The sequence below is a fragment of the Tauraco erythrolophus genome, chromosome 1 (assembly GCF_009769465.1).
Source record: "Tauraco erythrolophus isolate bTauEry1 chromosome 1, bTauEry1.pri, whole genome shotgun sequence".
Lineage (NCBI taxonomy): Eukaryota > Metazoa > Chordata > Aves > Musophagiformes > Musophagidae > Tauraco > Tauraco erythrolophus.
In genome coordinates this window covers 50215591-50233564 of record NC_141465.1, presented here as the reverse complement: position 1 = coordinate 50233564, position 17974 = coordinate 50215591, and the positions used below count along the sequence as shown (strand labels likewise).

The 17974-nt window shown below is 40.5% G+C and overlaps 1 protein-coding gene across 3 annotated transcripts in view; it reads right to left on the bottom strand.

The window, feature by feature from the left end:
* Positions 1-16461, bottom strand: part of AP1S2 (adaptor related protein complex 1 subunit sigma 2) — a 35444-nt gene extending 18983 nt beyond the window's left edge. For 2 of the 3 annotated variants that reach the window (XR_015222477.1, XM_086618912.1), the window contains exons 1-4: positions 16355-16438; positions 14731-14909; positions 6634-6742; positions 5540-5677 (exon numbers count right to left, since the gene is read on the bottom strand). Coding sequence is in view for 2 of the 3 variants with exons in the window: in XM_086618912.1 (XP_086475038.1) it covers positions 5540-5677; positions 6634-6742; positions 14731-14909 (426 nt within the window). In the remaining variant the exon portion in view is untranslated. Of the gene's footprint in view, positions 1-5539; positions 5678-6633; positions 6743-14730; positions 14910-16354 lie in introns of all 3 variants that reach the window. The other variant, XM_086618919.1, reaches the window with a different exon arrangement.
* Between the last annotated feature and the right edge of the window lie 1513 nt (positions 16462-17974).

Sequence of the window (17974 nt, the reverse complement as noted above, 5' to 3'; positions counted from 1 at the left end):
GCCGGGAGGAAAAGGAAGGTGGGGGGGGGAAGGTGTCGGTTTTAAGATCTGGTTTTGTTTCTTTCTGTCCTCTCAAGTAATCGGTTTTTATTTCCCTTTGTCCTTCTAAGTAATCATTAATAAACTGTTTTGCTTTGAGAAAAGCGCTGCCTGTTTTGCCCAGGACCATGGTTGGTGGGTGCTCCCTCTGTTCTTGCCTCAACCCTCAGTCCTTTTGTTTTTTTTTCTCTCCTCTCTACTTTATTGGAGAAGGAGAGACTGTGTGAGTTTTAGTTGCTGGATCAGCCTAAAACCACGACAACAACATTACAGAGCACCACTGTAGTCAAGCATGTGTACAAAGCCTACTTCAATTGAACAGATGGTTACTATTGTTTGACTGATGGGGAAAAAAGAACACAAAAGCAGCTGACCTCTTCGCTTAGGCCCAATAGGCTTTGTTTTGGTTTTGAGTAATATGTTTTGTGACAAACCATGCCAGTCTAAGAACAAGCAATTCAACTTTTTATTCCCAAGACTAGGGGGCAAAAAAACCTACCTCTCACACTCAAAGTATCTTACAAAATGCCATTTCCACATGCATGCATTTCCTCACTTAAAACAGGCACAACTACGAAAATACAGAATACCACAAGAAGAAAGCAATTACATTGAACATACATTCCCAAATTGGACTTATTTATTCTGCTTATGTATAGACTTCACCTATCACACAAAAGCACAACTAGTTTCATTCCAGATTCTTAAATAATACCTAGAATCAACGACATAAACAAGTTCACTCTACTTTTGATCAATGCATCAGAGTCAATACCTTTGATGTAAACGGACAAGGCATACACTTCACACTTAAACCAAAGATCAAACAATCTAACTGCATTATAATCTCTTTCCTGCTACATATCCGACATCCTTCAGGAATTAAGTCTGAAACGCATTTTATGAAAGTGTCAGCTACCAAGACGCTCCCACAACTTACTGTATCTTCTGTGAGTTGGGAGAGATCCCAAATCCACAAAGATCGTAGCTACTTCCTAACCCTTAAATACTAAACTAACAACATATCCCTTTCTCATTCATGGTAACTCTCATAGCTCCCCATACATATTTTTTAAAATGTAATTAGAGATCATTATCTGTGCCTAAAATCAAGCACATACACCTGTCTTAAGAATGGCAGTCTCAAACTGACCAACCAAGCCAACTACCTGAAACCAAGCCAGAAGTCACATGTGAAGAACAGACTGCAATCAAGGCAGTCAGATCTCCGTTATAATAAAGATTTCATTATTCATTCCTGTTTCACCTTGAGAGGAATATAGGTATAGCCAAGCTAAATAATGTCATTGCCAAGTTAGGAAGGCAGTCTATTTTGGTAGTCTATATTTAAGAGCTAACATTAAGTGAAGACTGAATTAATTGCATTAATTATGGTAAGTTTCTCAGGAGACTAGTAAAGAAACAGGTGCTTACAAAGGCTGCTTCCTAAACCAGACAAAAACACCTTGTACTCCCACCCACTCCAGGCTTAAGTATCAGGGACTTTCTTTTGTCATTGCTAATGCTAACATTCCTTTATTTTGTCATATTTCAAGGACAAACTAATACCATCTCTGCACTATTACATGTACTTTCAATTAGTACATTTCATCTCCAAGAAGAAAATTTTCATGGCATATGTAGCAAATTCACCAAATTGTCTTTTCCAAAGATGCTCATTCTAAAATGAGAAGCTTAAATCTACATAGCAATCTTAAGCATCTAGTGCAAGTCAGCTGACATTAACGATTTAAGCACCCTTCTGGATATCGGATGAGGTGAGGGCTTGAAATAGCAAAGGAAATAAGGTTAATTGATGGTCTATCTATTATTTTTCATGTGGAAGGACTAGTAGATACTACCTGAGGCCAAACTGCAAGAGTCTAAAACAAGAAAAACTGACATAGCTTTTAGATTTTTGATCATTACTAAAATAGTGATGGAAATAACCAAGTATGATTTGTCAATAGATCCAATGGCCTTTTTATTGATTTATCTCTTTGAAAAATCTATTTTTAAATATTTTGGATGTTCTGCAATCAACTACTAAAAATACATACACCCTACAAAAGAACAGTGGTGGACAAAATGGGGATAATTTCCAAAATACTTTTATAAAAATTACATAGGATGAGTAACAAAAATAATTTTCACTCCAAGTCAAAATTTAGGAACTTTTTTCTACTTGAAATGAAGATGAGCAAGTCTGTAGTTTTGCTTTTAAATATATAAATAACTGTGTGTGAGATATGAGAATTTTTAACTCCTTAATTTTAGTGTTTTAGCACAGTGAATGACCAGGAACTTCTAAGCACCATACTGAATCACTTGGACCATTCAAATAAAAACACAGCAATTAAACTTTAAGTGAAAAAAAAAAATCAGATCCTCTTGTTTCCATAAAACTTATTTTGTTGCTAGTTTCATGCATGAAAAAAAGTAATTATCACGGAATCATGCACAGGATTATCTTCTAGCTGTTCACACACCACGTTCATCTTCTAGCTTCTCACACACCACGTATATACAACTCATGCAACAACATACTGCATCTGCCAACTTTCTTCTCTCAGTATAATTGAGTTGTTCACACAAGCAAAAAAATACACCTTTTCAGAAACGTGTGCCTTTGCAATCACTATTTAAGCATGTAAAATTTCTATAGCAAACAAAATATAAAATTACCAAACAAGACACATGACAGCATTCTTTTGCACAGAAGTATTTCTAGCAATAGATTTACAACAAAGCACAGAAGCACTGGAATAATTAGTTTTTACTACCATTCATACAGATAACAACCAGCATTGACTGACTATTGGTAAGTTGTCAAGTGGTAATAAATGGGAGGTGGGTAGGAAACAAATAAGAATGTTTGAGCTGAGCACAGTACTGAAGAGGTAACAAGAAAGTGGAGGTGAAAAAGGCTTAAAAGTTAGTATGTTTCAGTAACACGAACTCTAGCAGTTAGGAAGTGGACTGCACAGCACCAAGAACTTAACAACAAACTGAGGTAGGCACTCAAACAGCAGCACAACCTGGAAAACTGGAACAGAAAATACAAGTAGGCAAGGCTATTAAGAACTAATTGACTATTCAGCAATTTATGCCTCTGCATATTTTCTTTTAACATCATGCAAATAGCCACTTAATGTATTTGTAATGATTTTCCTTTGCGTAAGTATTCTGTACAGCTTTTAATCCTTAAGGTGCTTCATACGTTAATGCATGTAGGTAGCGTTACTAATTAATAATTTTGTATATACAACACTGATCAATAATTTTTAAATTAGGCAATGTAAGTATTCAGGGCCAAATAAAAGTCCTTTTGTTGCACATAATTAGAAACTGACACAGTCAAAAACAAACACACAACAACTCTGCTAGAAATGGTTTGCATTTGGAATCAAACCACATTTCATTCCAGTAGCTTTGAAGTATTCTGGGAAACAGAAATTAACTGAAAGTATCAAAAAGTCTCCAGTGGTGACAAACTATTATATTAACAACCCTCTTCACCAAACTCAGCATGCACATAGCAGCAGTTAATACAAAAACAAATCTCTGCAGAAAGAGTCCAGCTTTATCGGAAGCTCAATTTAAACATGAACTCAGACTTTTAGGGGGTTTGTAAACTAAAAATCAGATAAATGGAGCAGTTTTATACTTGATCAACAGTCAATATAATACAACTAAGAATGAAAAACATGAAAATAAAATAAAAGAGTACAGTGCTGCTGTGATAAACTGTTACGTTCCAATTTAATCAGAAAAGATTTAATAAACCTTGACAGAACAGAATCTCAGAGATGGGGAAAGGAAGAGTAATCAGACTAAAGCTATCAGGGCAGGGGAAAAGTATCACATTGGAAAAGTGATACTTCCTTTTGCATAAGATTTTTTAACTTGAAATTACATTAAATGTAAGAAGCGAATGTTAGTTGTTTGGATAGAAATTCAGTAATTGACTCCTAGAAGAGCCCTAAGAAAATTCAAAACCAGTGAGAATAAGAAAAAATACAGTAATTCTATTTTATGCATAACTAACTGTGCATTTGCAGGAGACAGACTGGAATAAATAACTAATCTGTTATATCTGTTTTCATATAAAAAAGCACAAAAGATTTTAAGAGAATAAACAGATTCCACCCCTCACTTTGTAAACTGCAACAGGACTTCTGGTTAAGATAATTCCTTCTAAGAGTAAAGAAGGACTCAACAAAAACTGCACCAGAACACAAGCAGTAAATAAATGCATGTATTTCCTTCCTAGAAAAATAGAGTAGCAAATCAGTGTGTAATGGCTGACCTTGTTCATGACACTAACTAGCTGTTGACATACAAGAACTTTAATGTGCTGTGGATTTGGCTGTACCGACAGGATTACAACTACACGGGTAAAGAACATTATGTGTTTCCCCACCCTGTTGATACCACATTCAACAAAAAAGAGTACCAAGTGGAACACAGAATGCTTATATGAGAATTAAGCAATTAACTCACTGGATGAAGTAACAAATAGAAGGTTCACATGAGGGGAAAAAAAAAAAAGAGGAGCTTACATTCATATAGAATCTTACCAGTGAAGCTCAGTGCATTTAAAAAAATTCAGGTTCATCATCCCTGTTAAACCATAAGTTCCACTGACTTGCACACAAGAATGATGATTCCCCCAGTATACTAGAATTGTGACTTCCATTTAAATATTTAAGGACCTTAACACTGACCTCAAAATTATAGCAGTTAGGTAAAACAAACAAACAAACAAACACCCAAACAAAAAACAGCACAGGCTGGATAAACATGAGGAAATAATACTAAGTTTTTCTATACCATTGAACCTCATCCCATCAAATGTTTTCCAAAGAAAAATGGTAAAGATGCAAGCTTTCTTCAAAGTTAGTAACAAACAACAAAAGCATTCAAAGTGAAAAAATAAATGTTTTTATACTTCATTCTGTATGTTTCTACAGCACTACTATTACTGCTTTGTCAACTTAAAAGACAGAAATGTGCCACAGTAAGCAACCTACAGCAGAAAGGCAGGTCGTTAGAATAAGAACTATACCTGAATGAGTCTCAAAGAAGAGAGTCTAGCTTCTGGATTTCAGCAATGAAACAGTAAAGAAGTGAACATGCATCAGGTATGACAAAAAACTAATGGTTGGTTGATAAAAAGAAGAAATGAAAGAAACACAAACAAAACTAAGTTAAAGCAGCAAGAACTATAACTATCTAGGTATACACGTAAAACAGCCACTTGCATTTCTAGCAAAATGTAAAATCACAGTAGGTTACCATATAACACATGCCAGACAAAGCAAAAAGAGCAGATAACGTCATCATATTGCACAATTACGACAACTAACTAGAAGCTACATGCTAAGCATGCTAAAATGCACCTTCTACAAGCTTAGAGAAACAGCTTTTCTAGAAGAAGCTTTTTCTAGTCTCAGCCTACCATGCTGATACTTTGGCCAGAGAAGTCGAATTTGCTTACCTCCTGTAAGAGGTCTGCCTGTTCAATGGCTTTGAGAACATTTTTCTTGGAAGTCTCTTGAACTTCCCCTCCTAAAAGGAACTCATCCAGAATGAAATAGGCTTTTTCAAAATTGAAGATGATATCGAGTTCACATACCTAAAAAGAACATCAAGCATTATTGCAAAATGAGAACATACCATCTATTGAGGTATATCCTCCCACAAAACTTAACTTCTTCACAGCTTCACCAAACCAAGATGTTAGACTCAGGCTATAACCTTTCTGGAAGTGAGGCAAGAAAAAAAAAAAAAATCAGTCCTTTGAGAAAAAATTAATGAAAAATCTTTTTTTTTTTTTTTGCTTAAGTTAAAAACAGTTACAGCAACCTCTTTGAAAAAGTGTTTTCATTGTCAAAAAGGGTTCAATTCACAACTGTCAGTCTGACATGGCTCTTCATAAGGCAAGAGAATACTCCTAATAAAAGTTCTCTTCTTGCCTGCAGTATCCAAAGGCAGATCATGCAATCTTACAGAAAAATTTGAAAACACAATAATCCCAAATTTCTTATTCATCCTGTACATTTCCTAGCCAGAAGGACTAGGAAGGCAGAAGGATGAACAGCAGTTTTTCTAAAAGCGGTAATGTACATTACTGCAGTTGTTCGTGTTTGCTATCTGGGTAAGCAGATGTCTCTTTTCTTTCTTTACCCCTCCTGCTACTCACAAACAACTGCCTCCTTCAGAAGCAGATGTAAGAAGCGCTCACACACAAGCGCGGTGCCACAAAGAAGAAAGCTGGGCACCTAAACAGAAAGCTAAGGATAAGATTTTATCTGACCTCAAGTGATATTACTGTGAAATTAAATAAATATAGGCAATTAACATCAGATTAATAACAGTTCTCCAAAATTAATATTTTAATTCTATGATTTTAACAGTTACATGGGCAATTATCAGTTTAGTTTGGTCAAGCAAGCAACATAACGTGTTAGATACACCTTTCCAACATCTAGTTGATCACGTTTTTTAAAAGTGCTGTGGATATAAACCAAAATGACATTAATATAAAGAGACTATGAATCCATAAAAATTAAAAAGAAATTACTAACTCACACTGCCAAAATACTTGTCAAGAAGTTCTACATAGCGATGAATTATTTCCAGAGTTATTAGTTCGTTGTCCTGATCTTCAATAGCACAGCAGAAATAGAGGCTTGCATATCTGTAGTAACAAAATAATCCTGATGTTAGCGTAAGAATGTGAGCAAAATTAGTGCACTTGAGATGTATTATGTCTCAGTAGCTCTTCATACTCAAGTTTACCATACTGTTACTCTAAACCAACAGCCATGCAAGTTCTACCAAAGAATGGCTGAAAGACCAGCAGACACATGCATGTAACAAAAAGGATCTGCCTCCTCGAGTCAAGACTTCAGTCTTTACCATCCTTTAACCAACAAATTAAATTAGCCTAAGAAGTGACTAGAAAAAGAAATGTATTTGACCTTTTGGCCTCCGGGCACAGTTCCGAGGTGAGATATTTTCTCTACTATCTGTAACATCCAAACACTGGTATACTAATCAACAGATTCAATCTTAGATTTGTATCACACAAGCTATACAGAGATACTAAAAACTATAGAAAATGCCTTCAGAAAGATAAACTGAATTAGTAATTTGGTCTTTACAGAGAATTTAACAAATGTCAAAAAAACCTCCAAAACTTACACTAGTGTCATATACTCCAACTGCTATTAAGTCAACAACACCACCACTACCAACTGTTCTGGTATCAGACTAACAAAAGACCATCAGCTAGTTTCTAGCAATCCACTTCCACCTTAGAAGACAGGGAATTCTTTACTGCAGATATGATCTTCAGTTCCACTTTAACAAAAGACCATCCAATTCTACTATGCCCTACCAAATACTTGTTCAAGTCATGTTTAAAAAAAAGTTGATGCAAAAACAAAACAGGAATGAAAACTGGAAAACCCATTTAGTCTTTCATAAAGTGCCAAAACCATATGCCATACAGACACACGTGGCATAAACGTGATTTCAAGTAACACCTGTTGTAACTGATAATTTACATGAACCAGAAACAGCTTTTGTTTGCCTGTTAAGAGAGGACAACTGGCCACATTAAGCATTCTGAGTAGCCAGCTCTATTGAAAAAGAAGTAATTCAGAGGTGAATGCCAAGTTTAAGATGGGTATTTGTTTCCCATACACAGAAACACAAACACCTTTCAAAGGTTACATTTTATTAGCTGGGACTTTGTAAGCCCCCAAAGAAACAGTCAGGGTTTTTGGCTAGAAGTCCTGCAAAAAAAGCTGTATTTTGTAGTATGTTCAAATTTGTCTCCCAGTCGCTTAGCTAGCATCATTTATAACCCGAAAGTCCCCTCCCTCTCTGCTCTAGCCAAGTCAAATTGCTATGGCTTATCATCATGAATGACTAATCAGAATAGCTTTTATTCAAAAGATTTAAACTACTATAAAAAAAATTACTGCCTAAGACTTCTTTCCATCCCACCACAGAACATGATGGTGGGGAAGAGAGGAAGATACATCCATTGAAGCACTTAATACTTCCCTTGCTCTTTCCCCTCTTCACCATGGTGACTTGTCAGCTCATCAGAAGTTCTATCTGAGCACAGTTCTTTGGATTTTACACTGTTGTGTTTGTGCCTCACTAATTCCTCAAGGATACTTACAATCGTTATTAGCTTGCAAGACTTAATCTGTATAAGGCATCTTTTAGACAAAGCTATTCAAAAGAGTATTGGAAAGTGATACTATAAAGAAAAAACATGTTTTCAAACCTAATGAGGAATTTATAAGTTGAACTCCATTACGTTATCTCCCTGTAGAAAAAAAAAAGAGCTTTGGCACATTAGTTGATGTTTACGCTAATTACTAGCACTCAGGCCAAATCCATCTAAACAAAGCTTTCTTCATGTTCAGATGAGCAGCACTGATCATAAAATCATAGAGTTGTAGAATGGGTTGGGTTGGAAGACTAGTTCCAACCCCCTTGCCATCAGCTGGGACATCTTCCACTACATGAGGTTGCTCAAAGCCTCATCCAACCTGGCCTTGAACACTTCCAGGGATGGGGCATCCACAACTTCTCTTGGCAAGCTGTGCCAGTGCTTTACCACTCTCATTGCAAAAAATTTCTTCCTTAGATCTATCAAAATCTACCCTCTTTCACTTTAAAGTCATTGCCCCTTGTCTTATCACTACACACCCTGTAAAACATCCCTCTCCAGCCTTCTTGGAAGCCCCTTTAAGTACTGGAAGGCTGCTATAAGATCTTCAGGCTGAACAACCCAAACTCTCTCAGTCTGTCCTCATGGAAGAGGTGCTCCAGCCCTCTGATCATCTTTGTGGCCCTCCTCTGGACCTGCTCCAACAGCTCCATGTCCTCCTTGTTTTGGCAACCCCAGTTAAACTGTCCCCTTACAGTGCTTAAACACAAGCTGAATCACATATCAGCAGACTTTAACAAATCAAATTTGACTTAAATATTTGAAATTTATCCACATGGGACAGTGTTTTTGTACTTCCCTATTACTTAAGGGTCTCTTTTGATGCACAGAACTATTTTATGCAAATACCCCAAAAAAAAGAGGAGGGAGAAAAGGGGTGAGAGGGAGACTACCTAAGAAAATACTTTCCCGGAAAGTGGTCTGCTCTCAGTGTCCTCATTTAAAAGAAAACATAACATACTTTTGGAAGACTATTTGGCAGCTAGTGAGTAGACTACACATTCATGCTGCCAACTGCAGTTTTGGAGAAAGAATACCAAGAAACAAACAAAAAAATTACTCGGTGGGCATCTTAAAGCAAAACGGAGGCCTAGGTATCTATTGTTATATAGAGAGGATATTTTTCAAAGTATTTTTAAAGTAGCAATTATGACTAATGGATCACTCCTCAACAAAAAGAAAACAAATGCAGATTTAATAAGCCTACATGGCAAATAGTGGAAGAATATACACACGTCAGTCATCATTGCAAAGCACATGAGCATACTACAAAGGTACACCTTTCTTCAGACCTAAGTTCTCAAACGAAATAGTTTATTGTAATTTTTCCAAAAAAAAGCATCCACACAGTCTACAGCAGATAAAATAGAGATTTTGCCAAGTGTAGAAGCTTACATGGAGAGTGTCTGTACAAAGATGAGCAGATTACTGTACTCAGGCTGAAAAAGATTTCAGCTCTGCAGAGGCCTTGTTTCTTCCTAATGAGCCTGACAGAAACCTGTTTTTCATAGGCACCCAATGAAAAGGCAAATCCTGACAGCAAAGTATGCCACATCACACAACAGCAAATGTAGTGCAGTCTGAAAAAAAACATTCTGGTTTTTTTTATTCCTATTGCAATTATATTGTTGGGTTTTTTTCCTGTCAGTAGGTATTAATAGCAGAATTTTTAGCCTCAAATCAGCTGCTTACACTCATTTAGGGAAATACTTTATGACAAATATCCTCCACTTGTCAGAAAGGAGATCAAAAATAGGGATCAAAAATAGTTCGGAAAAATCACCTAAGAATGAATGTAACATGGAATAGAAGAACATAAAGGAAACACAGGAGATGTAAATACTCATACAAATTCCTGCCTTCAGGTAGATGACTTTAGTGGGGTTTTTTTTGTGGAAGGAAACAAAATTTCATCAATCTCCCCCACAAGTTACACTAGTTCAGCAGTGGGACGCCTCACAATTGGCAGGCAATGCTTCAGCAGAGTTCGCTGCTACTACTCTGCTCACAGTCAGGTTCAGTAACTGCTGGGGGATCAGGTCGCTGTGGGCAGAGCACAAGCTGCAGATCCTACCAGTTCAGTGGTGTATTCCTACTAGATGAGAGCACATCTGCTTGAAGTCATCCCTGGAAGTTTGTCACCAGGTAAAGCTGCAAGCTGTAAGACTGTCAGCATCTAAATCACATTGCACGTAAATTCTAACTGCAGAAATTTAAAGCCTACAGACTTTGGCAGGAGCAGAGCTGAACTGCAAATGACAACCAAGCTGTCTTTAAGAGGCAGACAGCTGCTTAAGGGAGCCCAAGAATCTGGGGTTTGGTGATCGTTTACCATAGTTGACTCAGTGAAAACTGGGACCACTAAAGCTGTGCTTGGCAAAATATTTTTCTTCCTTCCTCCAGAAAACTCACACATTTCTTTAATAAAACAAAAAGTTCTGAGATTCGAGGACAGGCAGATCAGTCACTATTCAGCTGAAGATAAAAAAGTCAACAATAACAACACTAACCAAGACAAACATTTCTTTCATCTTTCATAGTTTCTCGTTTCAGCAAGGGTATACCCCCAGTAGTTTTAGAACTTAACATAAACTTGGTATTGGTAATTCTCTAACAAAACGCTCCTGCCTTTTGATGCTGAGGTCCTCCTAGCACCGCATGAACTTGAACCCTGTACAAAGAGGACCTGATCAAGTTAAAATAACCAAACCCAAACACCTAATTCACAATAACCATTTCATTCAGCCAGTTTTACAGAGCCATCTAATTGACATCACAGAGACAGTTTTAACAGATACAACTGTAGCTAACACATACATAAAGAAAAAGGAATCGTGCCAACTGCTGGGCACACACCCCTAGACACATGACTACACCTTAGTTCAAAGTATTTTGAACACCACACTACTAGCAGAATGTGCTCTTTTTTATGTTTCCTTCAGTGGGAGGAGGGTAAAAAGGAAGCTTTACACCTTATTTTTTCCTAAGTGTTTAACATAACCTATAATTATGGTTATTTTAAGTCAAACTATAAGACGATTGCCACAACACTAAGGGCAGCACAAGCTATGACAGTTTTATAGCTTTATACTGCAAATACAGTTCCAAACTGACACATAAAAACACAACCACAATCCTTAATCAAATTACCAATCAACAATAATCAAGTCCCATGATCTCAGTTAACCAAATGCTACCAAAGTAAAATTTACATACAAACCAATTATTCTGAAATTTCTGATTTTGAGTGCAATACACTTACATAAGCAAAATAACTAATACTGACAGAAGCTAAAATAGTGACCAGCTGAGATCTTCAAAGACAAAAAAAAAGGAGAAAAAAATCACTATCTTAAGTTCCTTATTTTAGTAAAATTAGAAATGTTAACATTTAACACATTACTCTGTCACAAGGGGTAAGCTGCACGAGCTTCTATCCTATATGCTCCAATACTACTACAGTTAGTTTTTAAAATGACAGAACGTGAAGAGCGATGATCGTATTTGCTAAGTTTCTAATCATCTGTCTGCAGACAACTCCTTCTCTGTTTTCATAAAGTACAATTGCTGTTGGCTTCACATATTTGTTGTTGGTTTGTTTTTTTTTTCCCAGCAAGTCACTTCAAATCTCTATTTGTTTCTTGAAGTTAGAGGCTCACATCCTTTCTCAATCTTGTAGTGCCTACCAGCCTGAGAAACTCTCTTCCAAAACAACTACAGAATACACACATCCCAATTCATGAACCAAGTCAAAAGCAGGGCACACTTCCATCTGTGTTTTGTAGCTTTAAAGAAAAAATTAAGGCGGCAACAACGACTGACCCTGTTTTGCAACCATTATCAATGCTAAATGTATGAAACCAAGGGAAATAACAGTTATTCACACACATTCAGATGTACTTTAAAGACACTTAGTTACATTTTCTTTAAGGTTCATTCAGAAAGCATCATTTAAGGATGAAATGCTACAGAGCTAAGGAGGCTAATCAAAATAGTCCAGCCTTCTTGATAAATGTTAAGTATCAGAAGGCAGCAAAAGCTCCTGGCTTGCCAATTTTGCATTTGAGTTCGTTCTGTTCTTGCAAAAAGGTACATCAACGAGACCCTTGAGTATACTTCTAATAATGCAAACCATTCTTTGAGTTGCAATATCTAGGTCAATTCTCTCTTACGCCTGAAATGTTGACAGTAAATACACTCTAAAAACAAGAATAGAATATCAATTTCAGACTTTTAATAGCGATATGCACATGCAATATGTACAACAGCGCTAAGTACGTACTTTTCTAGCTTATATTGAAAAATATTTGCACCAGGATGTTCAGATCCTCCCCAATAAAAGAGCAGACAAGAACAGATCTTAGCAGAGACGCTCAAGAACCTTTTGTCTGCAAGCAATTGGGAGCACCTTTTGCAATTTCACAAACCACACAAAGTTCCTGCTGGTGTGTTGCTCTTTTAGGCATTCACATTTCAGAAAGTATTAGACTTCAACTATTATGGTTATCTTCTTGGGATAATCTACTTTTGACCTAACATCTCCCTTTTCAAAGAAATCATGCTAGTTGGTACTCATCAACTTTAATTACAGTGCAATGACTGGAAAAAGTCTGTCCCACAAACCTAAAAGCTGTTACTGTCATCAGATACAGGAATTTAAACTATCACCTTTTATACCCAGTCCTCTTAATGATGTTTTAGTCATATGAAACCTGCCCAAAAAAAACAAAAGTAAGCCAAGATTTGAGATGTTCATTAGCTTGATACAAGCTTATCTTCAGCAAGATTTCACAGGCCAACTGTGCCAGATTGGTTTGCAGACAGTGAAATAAGCTACTGCAGTCAGCTGTGCACACCAGCAGTCTAGCAGATGGACTGCAGTCTACATTCAGCCAAAAATTGTCTACATACATCTCCCAGCAAATTTCTTAATTCTCCTTGACCACAGGACCCACAGCACACTACTGAGATCCTTGAACACCACAACTTTCAGCAACTCAGACATACCCATGTTTCCACCAGTCCCCTAGACACAAAAGGACATGACAAGTAGCTGTTAACAGCAATAAACTGACAGGGAGGGAAAGTAGCTGTGTGGAATCAAGTCACCATCAGAACAGCTACTGCTGTTCAAGACTGGGCAAGAAAGGGAGCAGACTGGCCAATCATGCCTAATTTTTCTGATCTAGTCCCATAAAAGCCCAGCTGAAAGAGCACTTGCAGGCATTATCACTTAAGAGAGCACAAAAAGCATTTGAGCAAGCTTGCCTACATGTATGTACAACAAGTTTTGTGAGGAAGTCGAGAGGCAGAATAAAAAAATGTGCATGTTTTCTTTAAGCACTGCCTTACGCATTGTTCCTCCTCTTTCCTCCTGCTTGTGTTACAGAACTACATGCATTAGACAGACTGGTAACATTCATGACCGTGATATTACATGCACCGATGCATATGTGAAAGCAGGACTTAAAACATCTAAACACTTTTTATTCTACCCGTTTGGTACACTTCATTTCAGCTCCAGTTCTCTCTGTCCTCCCCTCAGAGAGGATATGGCAATATTTATTGTAGGGCACAAATTATTTACCATTTCAAAGAGAAAATAAGAATGCATAAACCTTCTGAAGTTTATAACTAACTAGGGAAGAAAGATAACTCAAGGTTTCATAGCACCAGTTTTAGCTAGAAAAGATGCAGCCTACCAAATCAGGACAAGGACTACTGTTACCAGTGGAGAAAATTATTTTCACACCTCTACATTGTAGTACATTCCAAAGAGCAGCACAAACCTAAGAAACAGTTGCCAAATACTCCTAGAAAAGTTAGAGAACAACTGAGAAATGAAACGGTTGCAAAGAAAATTATACAATGCTTCCACAGACAGAAAGACAGCCATGGTTTCTTCAATTAGGAGAAATGCCTTTTTGTATTCATAGCAAAAAAAAAACCTTAAAAAAAAACAACAAAAAAACAAACTAGGTACTCTGAAAGAATGATTTCCTTATTTCTATGAGCCTTTAAAAGTAAGTTACATTTGCAGGTGATTTATACAGTCATTGCCTGAGTTTTTCTTTTTTTTCTTTTCACCTATTAAATCTTACATGCTTCATACTTGTACGCATTTATGTACTGTGTGAATCCAAACAGATAACTAAGAACCTCAACTCCTTATGAAAGTAGAAGCAAACCTCATTTCTTTTCTTCAGCACATTTCTAAATGCATGAGTGATTTTCCACACATGAATGATTCCTACTTGGTTATCAAATTAGATTTAAGGAAAAAGTCAGTCTTCCCCACAACCAGCAGAGGGAAGGAAAAAAAAAAAACACAAAACAAAACAACAACAACAAAAAATCAACCTTCATTATTTTTTTACTACTTATTACGCTGTTTGTGATGTATGGCAATAACAAGGTTAGTGAGACAGAACAACCTTTTGTAGACAATCTTCAGGTCTCTCCATTCCAGGAAGCTGCACATTTTCGGTTTGCGGGCTAATACTGTTTGAACAAGTTCCCTTGTGATTTTCTTCTTTTCTTTGTCAGATAATGGGACATACCACTTCTGGAGTCTCAGTTTCCCCTGGCGACTAAAAAGCAACATAAACTGCATCTGTTGAATTAGAAGGAGGACAAAAAAAAAAAGGATTAATCTCAATCTCTTAGTTCTAAAAAGGTTTCTGTGCGGAAAACCAAATAGGAAGCAAGATAGCCATCCAAAACCCTAACTACACCATGTATTTACAGCGGTGGCAGATGTTACACAAGATTTGTAAGTACCAATGATACAAAGGATTCCACTGAACAAGGTCAGTCAAAGCAAAGATAGCAGAAAGGATACACAAGTTTCCGAAACGGGTGTCAGAACCACCAGGTAGCGAGTGAACGCACCCAAATTTCAGACAAACCACGTCTAGCACTGGTATGGTTGCATTTGCGTTTACTACTGAAAACGACAAAAAAACAGCACAGCCACCTCCTCAAATATCCAAACTCATTTTCGATTCACCGTATTAGAGCTGTACAGCAGGAGCAATTTGCACTTAAGATCTTTCTGAAAAGCCTCAGAATACTTTAAAAGGCATTGAATCTCCCAATGGAGAGTTCTACGGCATAGAAAAGCCTAGTCTTTTCTCACATTACACAAAAGGAGTAGAGATTAAGTGGTTTCCCTGCGGTCCTATGTTCCAGATCTCGCTTCCTCTAAAGGAGTGATGTTGCAATTATATTTTAAGAGGAACTTGCCGGCTGTGTTTTCCAGCAGCTGTAACATTAAAGGAAAAGGTTTTTCTTTTCTTTTTTTCTTTCTCCCTTTTTTACTCAAAGTTGTATTGGGCTGAAGAAGTTTCCCAGGCAATATGACAGACGTGAAATATGATGAGAAAGCCCAGCCTAGTCCCGGGTGACAAGTCCGACCAGCGCCAGCACAGACAAGAGGCGGCGGCAGCAGCGGCTGCTCCGAAGCCCGGCGTTGCCGGGGCGCTCCCTGCATGGGGGCAGCCCTCCGCGCCCGCAGCCGCCCTCCCCTCTGGCCGACACCGCCGCCACAACACCCCCCTTCGCGCTCCCCCGCCTCCAAGCGACCCTCCCGGCTCGCCGCCGTCCCCGAGCAGCCGCCGCGGCTCCTCCCTACACGGGAGCGATCGCGGGCGACCCGAGACGCGCCGCCGGCCGCGCGAAGGGCGGCCGCAGAGGTGCGGGCCCGCCCCGACCCGTGAGGAGAGCAGCGCCCGCTCCCCTCCGCCGGGCGAGGGGCAGCTGCCGCCCGTCCCAGCCCGGGATGCCGAGCCAGGAAAAGCCCTGAAGCCGAGGCTGCGTCCCGCTCGCCACAGTGTAGCTGTTTGTTGCGGGGGGGAGGGAAAGAGGGAGAGCCGCTGGCCGGCCGCCCCCCGCCCCCTCGGCCGCTAACGCCCGCTCCCCGGGGCGGGCTGCAGAGGAGGGGTCGCACCATCCCGGGCAGGGAGAACAACCCCCGCCGTCTGCCGTCGCACCCCACGGCAGGCTCCGCGTCCCGGCGGGGCGAGGGAGGCGAGCCCGTCTCCACGCGGCTGTGCTCACCGTGCCCCGGGAGAGAGAACGAGGAAAAGAAGAAGAAGGAGAAAGCGGCGGCACCGCGACCCAGACTGCTGCTGCTGCTGCTGCTGCCGCCGCGGCTGCCGAGCGGGACTGAGGGGAGGGGAGATGCCGCCGGCTCGAGCCCGGCGCGAGCGAGCGCGCGCGCGCCTCAACGGCCAACCCCCCCCCCCCCCCGCGCCTCCCGACTCGAGCAGGTCGGGGCGGAGCCAGGCTCGCGGACGCCGCTCCCGGGCGCGGGGCGGGGCAAGGCAGGAAAGGGGCGGGGCCCGGAGGCGCCGCCGTTTCCCACCTCTGTCTCCGAACAAAACTTTATTAGCTCGGCGGCTCGCGGTGCCACATATGCGCATGCGCAGTGTAGCCAAGCAGAGGGGAACCTTGAAGGAGCTCGCCGCCACCCAATCGGGGAGCTCAGCGCGCGGCGGGAGGGAGGAGCGAAGCGCTATATCGACCAATGAGAGGGAGGAAAAGGGGGCGAAGGAGGAGCTGGCGGAGATGGTGGGAGGGGCTGGGGCAGGAGGCGGGGTTAAGGAACCTAATCTGCGTGGCCCGAATTAGGATAGGGCAACAGCCGGCGCGGCAACAGCCAATCAGGAACCGCAATGCAGATAGCGGTTCGCAAACAGCCAATGGGCCGGCGAGGCAAGGAGTTGGGGAAATGACATCAGTCAATCAGGCGCCCGGAGACTGAGACTCCTCCCTCGACCTCCCCGTCCCCGGGGCGGGGGGTGGGGAGCGGGCAGAGGCGGCGGCGGCGGCGGCGGGGGGAGGGGGGGGCGGCAGGAGGACCGACGGCGCCTGCTCCGCCCGGTGTTTCCTTCCAGCACGTGCGCGTCCCGCGCGGCGGGGCTGGCGGCGCGGGGTGGTTCCCGCCGGGAGCCGTTGGGTCACCGGGAGGAGCCGCGGTCCCGCCCGGGATGGGGGACGCTCCGTGCGGGGAGCTGGGCGGGGCGGGCGGCACCGAGCGTCCCCGGAAAGTTTTTCCCCAAAGTCACCTTGACTGCGAGCGGTAATGAGAGTCGCGGGGTGAGATGCTGTCGTGTTTAGCGGTGCTGTTTTTCGCAAATGCGGTTTTTTTTTTTATTCGTGTGTAGCTAGAGAGGTTTTCCGTGCCAAAACAGCTTCATTTGGCCTTTTGTTTAGTTGGCTGTTTTTGTTTCTTTGTGGGTTTGTTGGGGTTTTTGTAGTTATAATGGAGGCAGGCTGAAAATACATGGTAAAATTTCAGCACAAAGAAATTTAGAGACGTGTCTCTTCAAGCCAAAGTTGGAGCACCTTGGAAAAAATGAGGACCTAAAACTCTCTACATCATTGGTGCTCATCCCACTACCAGCATTAAAGACGGCAGTAATCGGAAGAGGTTCACCAGCTGATCCTTTAGTAGTGTAACACAATGATTGGCAGGTCTAGGGGAAAAGATTGTGCTCCCCACCGTTGCTCCCTGTTAGGAGAAGCTCCAAGCGCTTTGCCATGTGTCATGCTTTTATTACTTTTTATTATTGACACTTAAGCCTATTCTTCTGGATACAAAACAGCTGTGGCAGCAGAAACCAGTGCTGGAAATGCTTTTGTGTAAAAACGTGGATGGTCTGAAAGGAAAGCCAA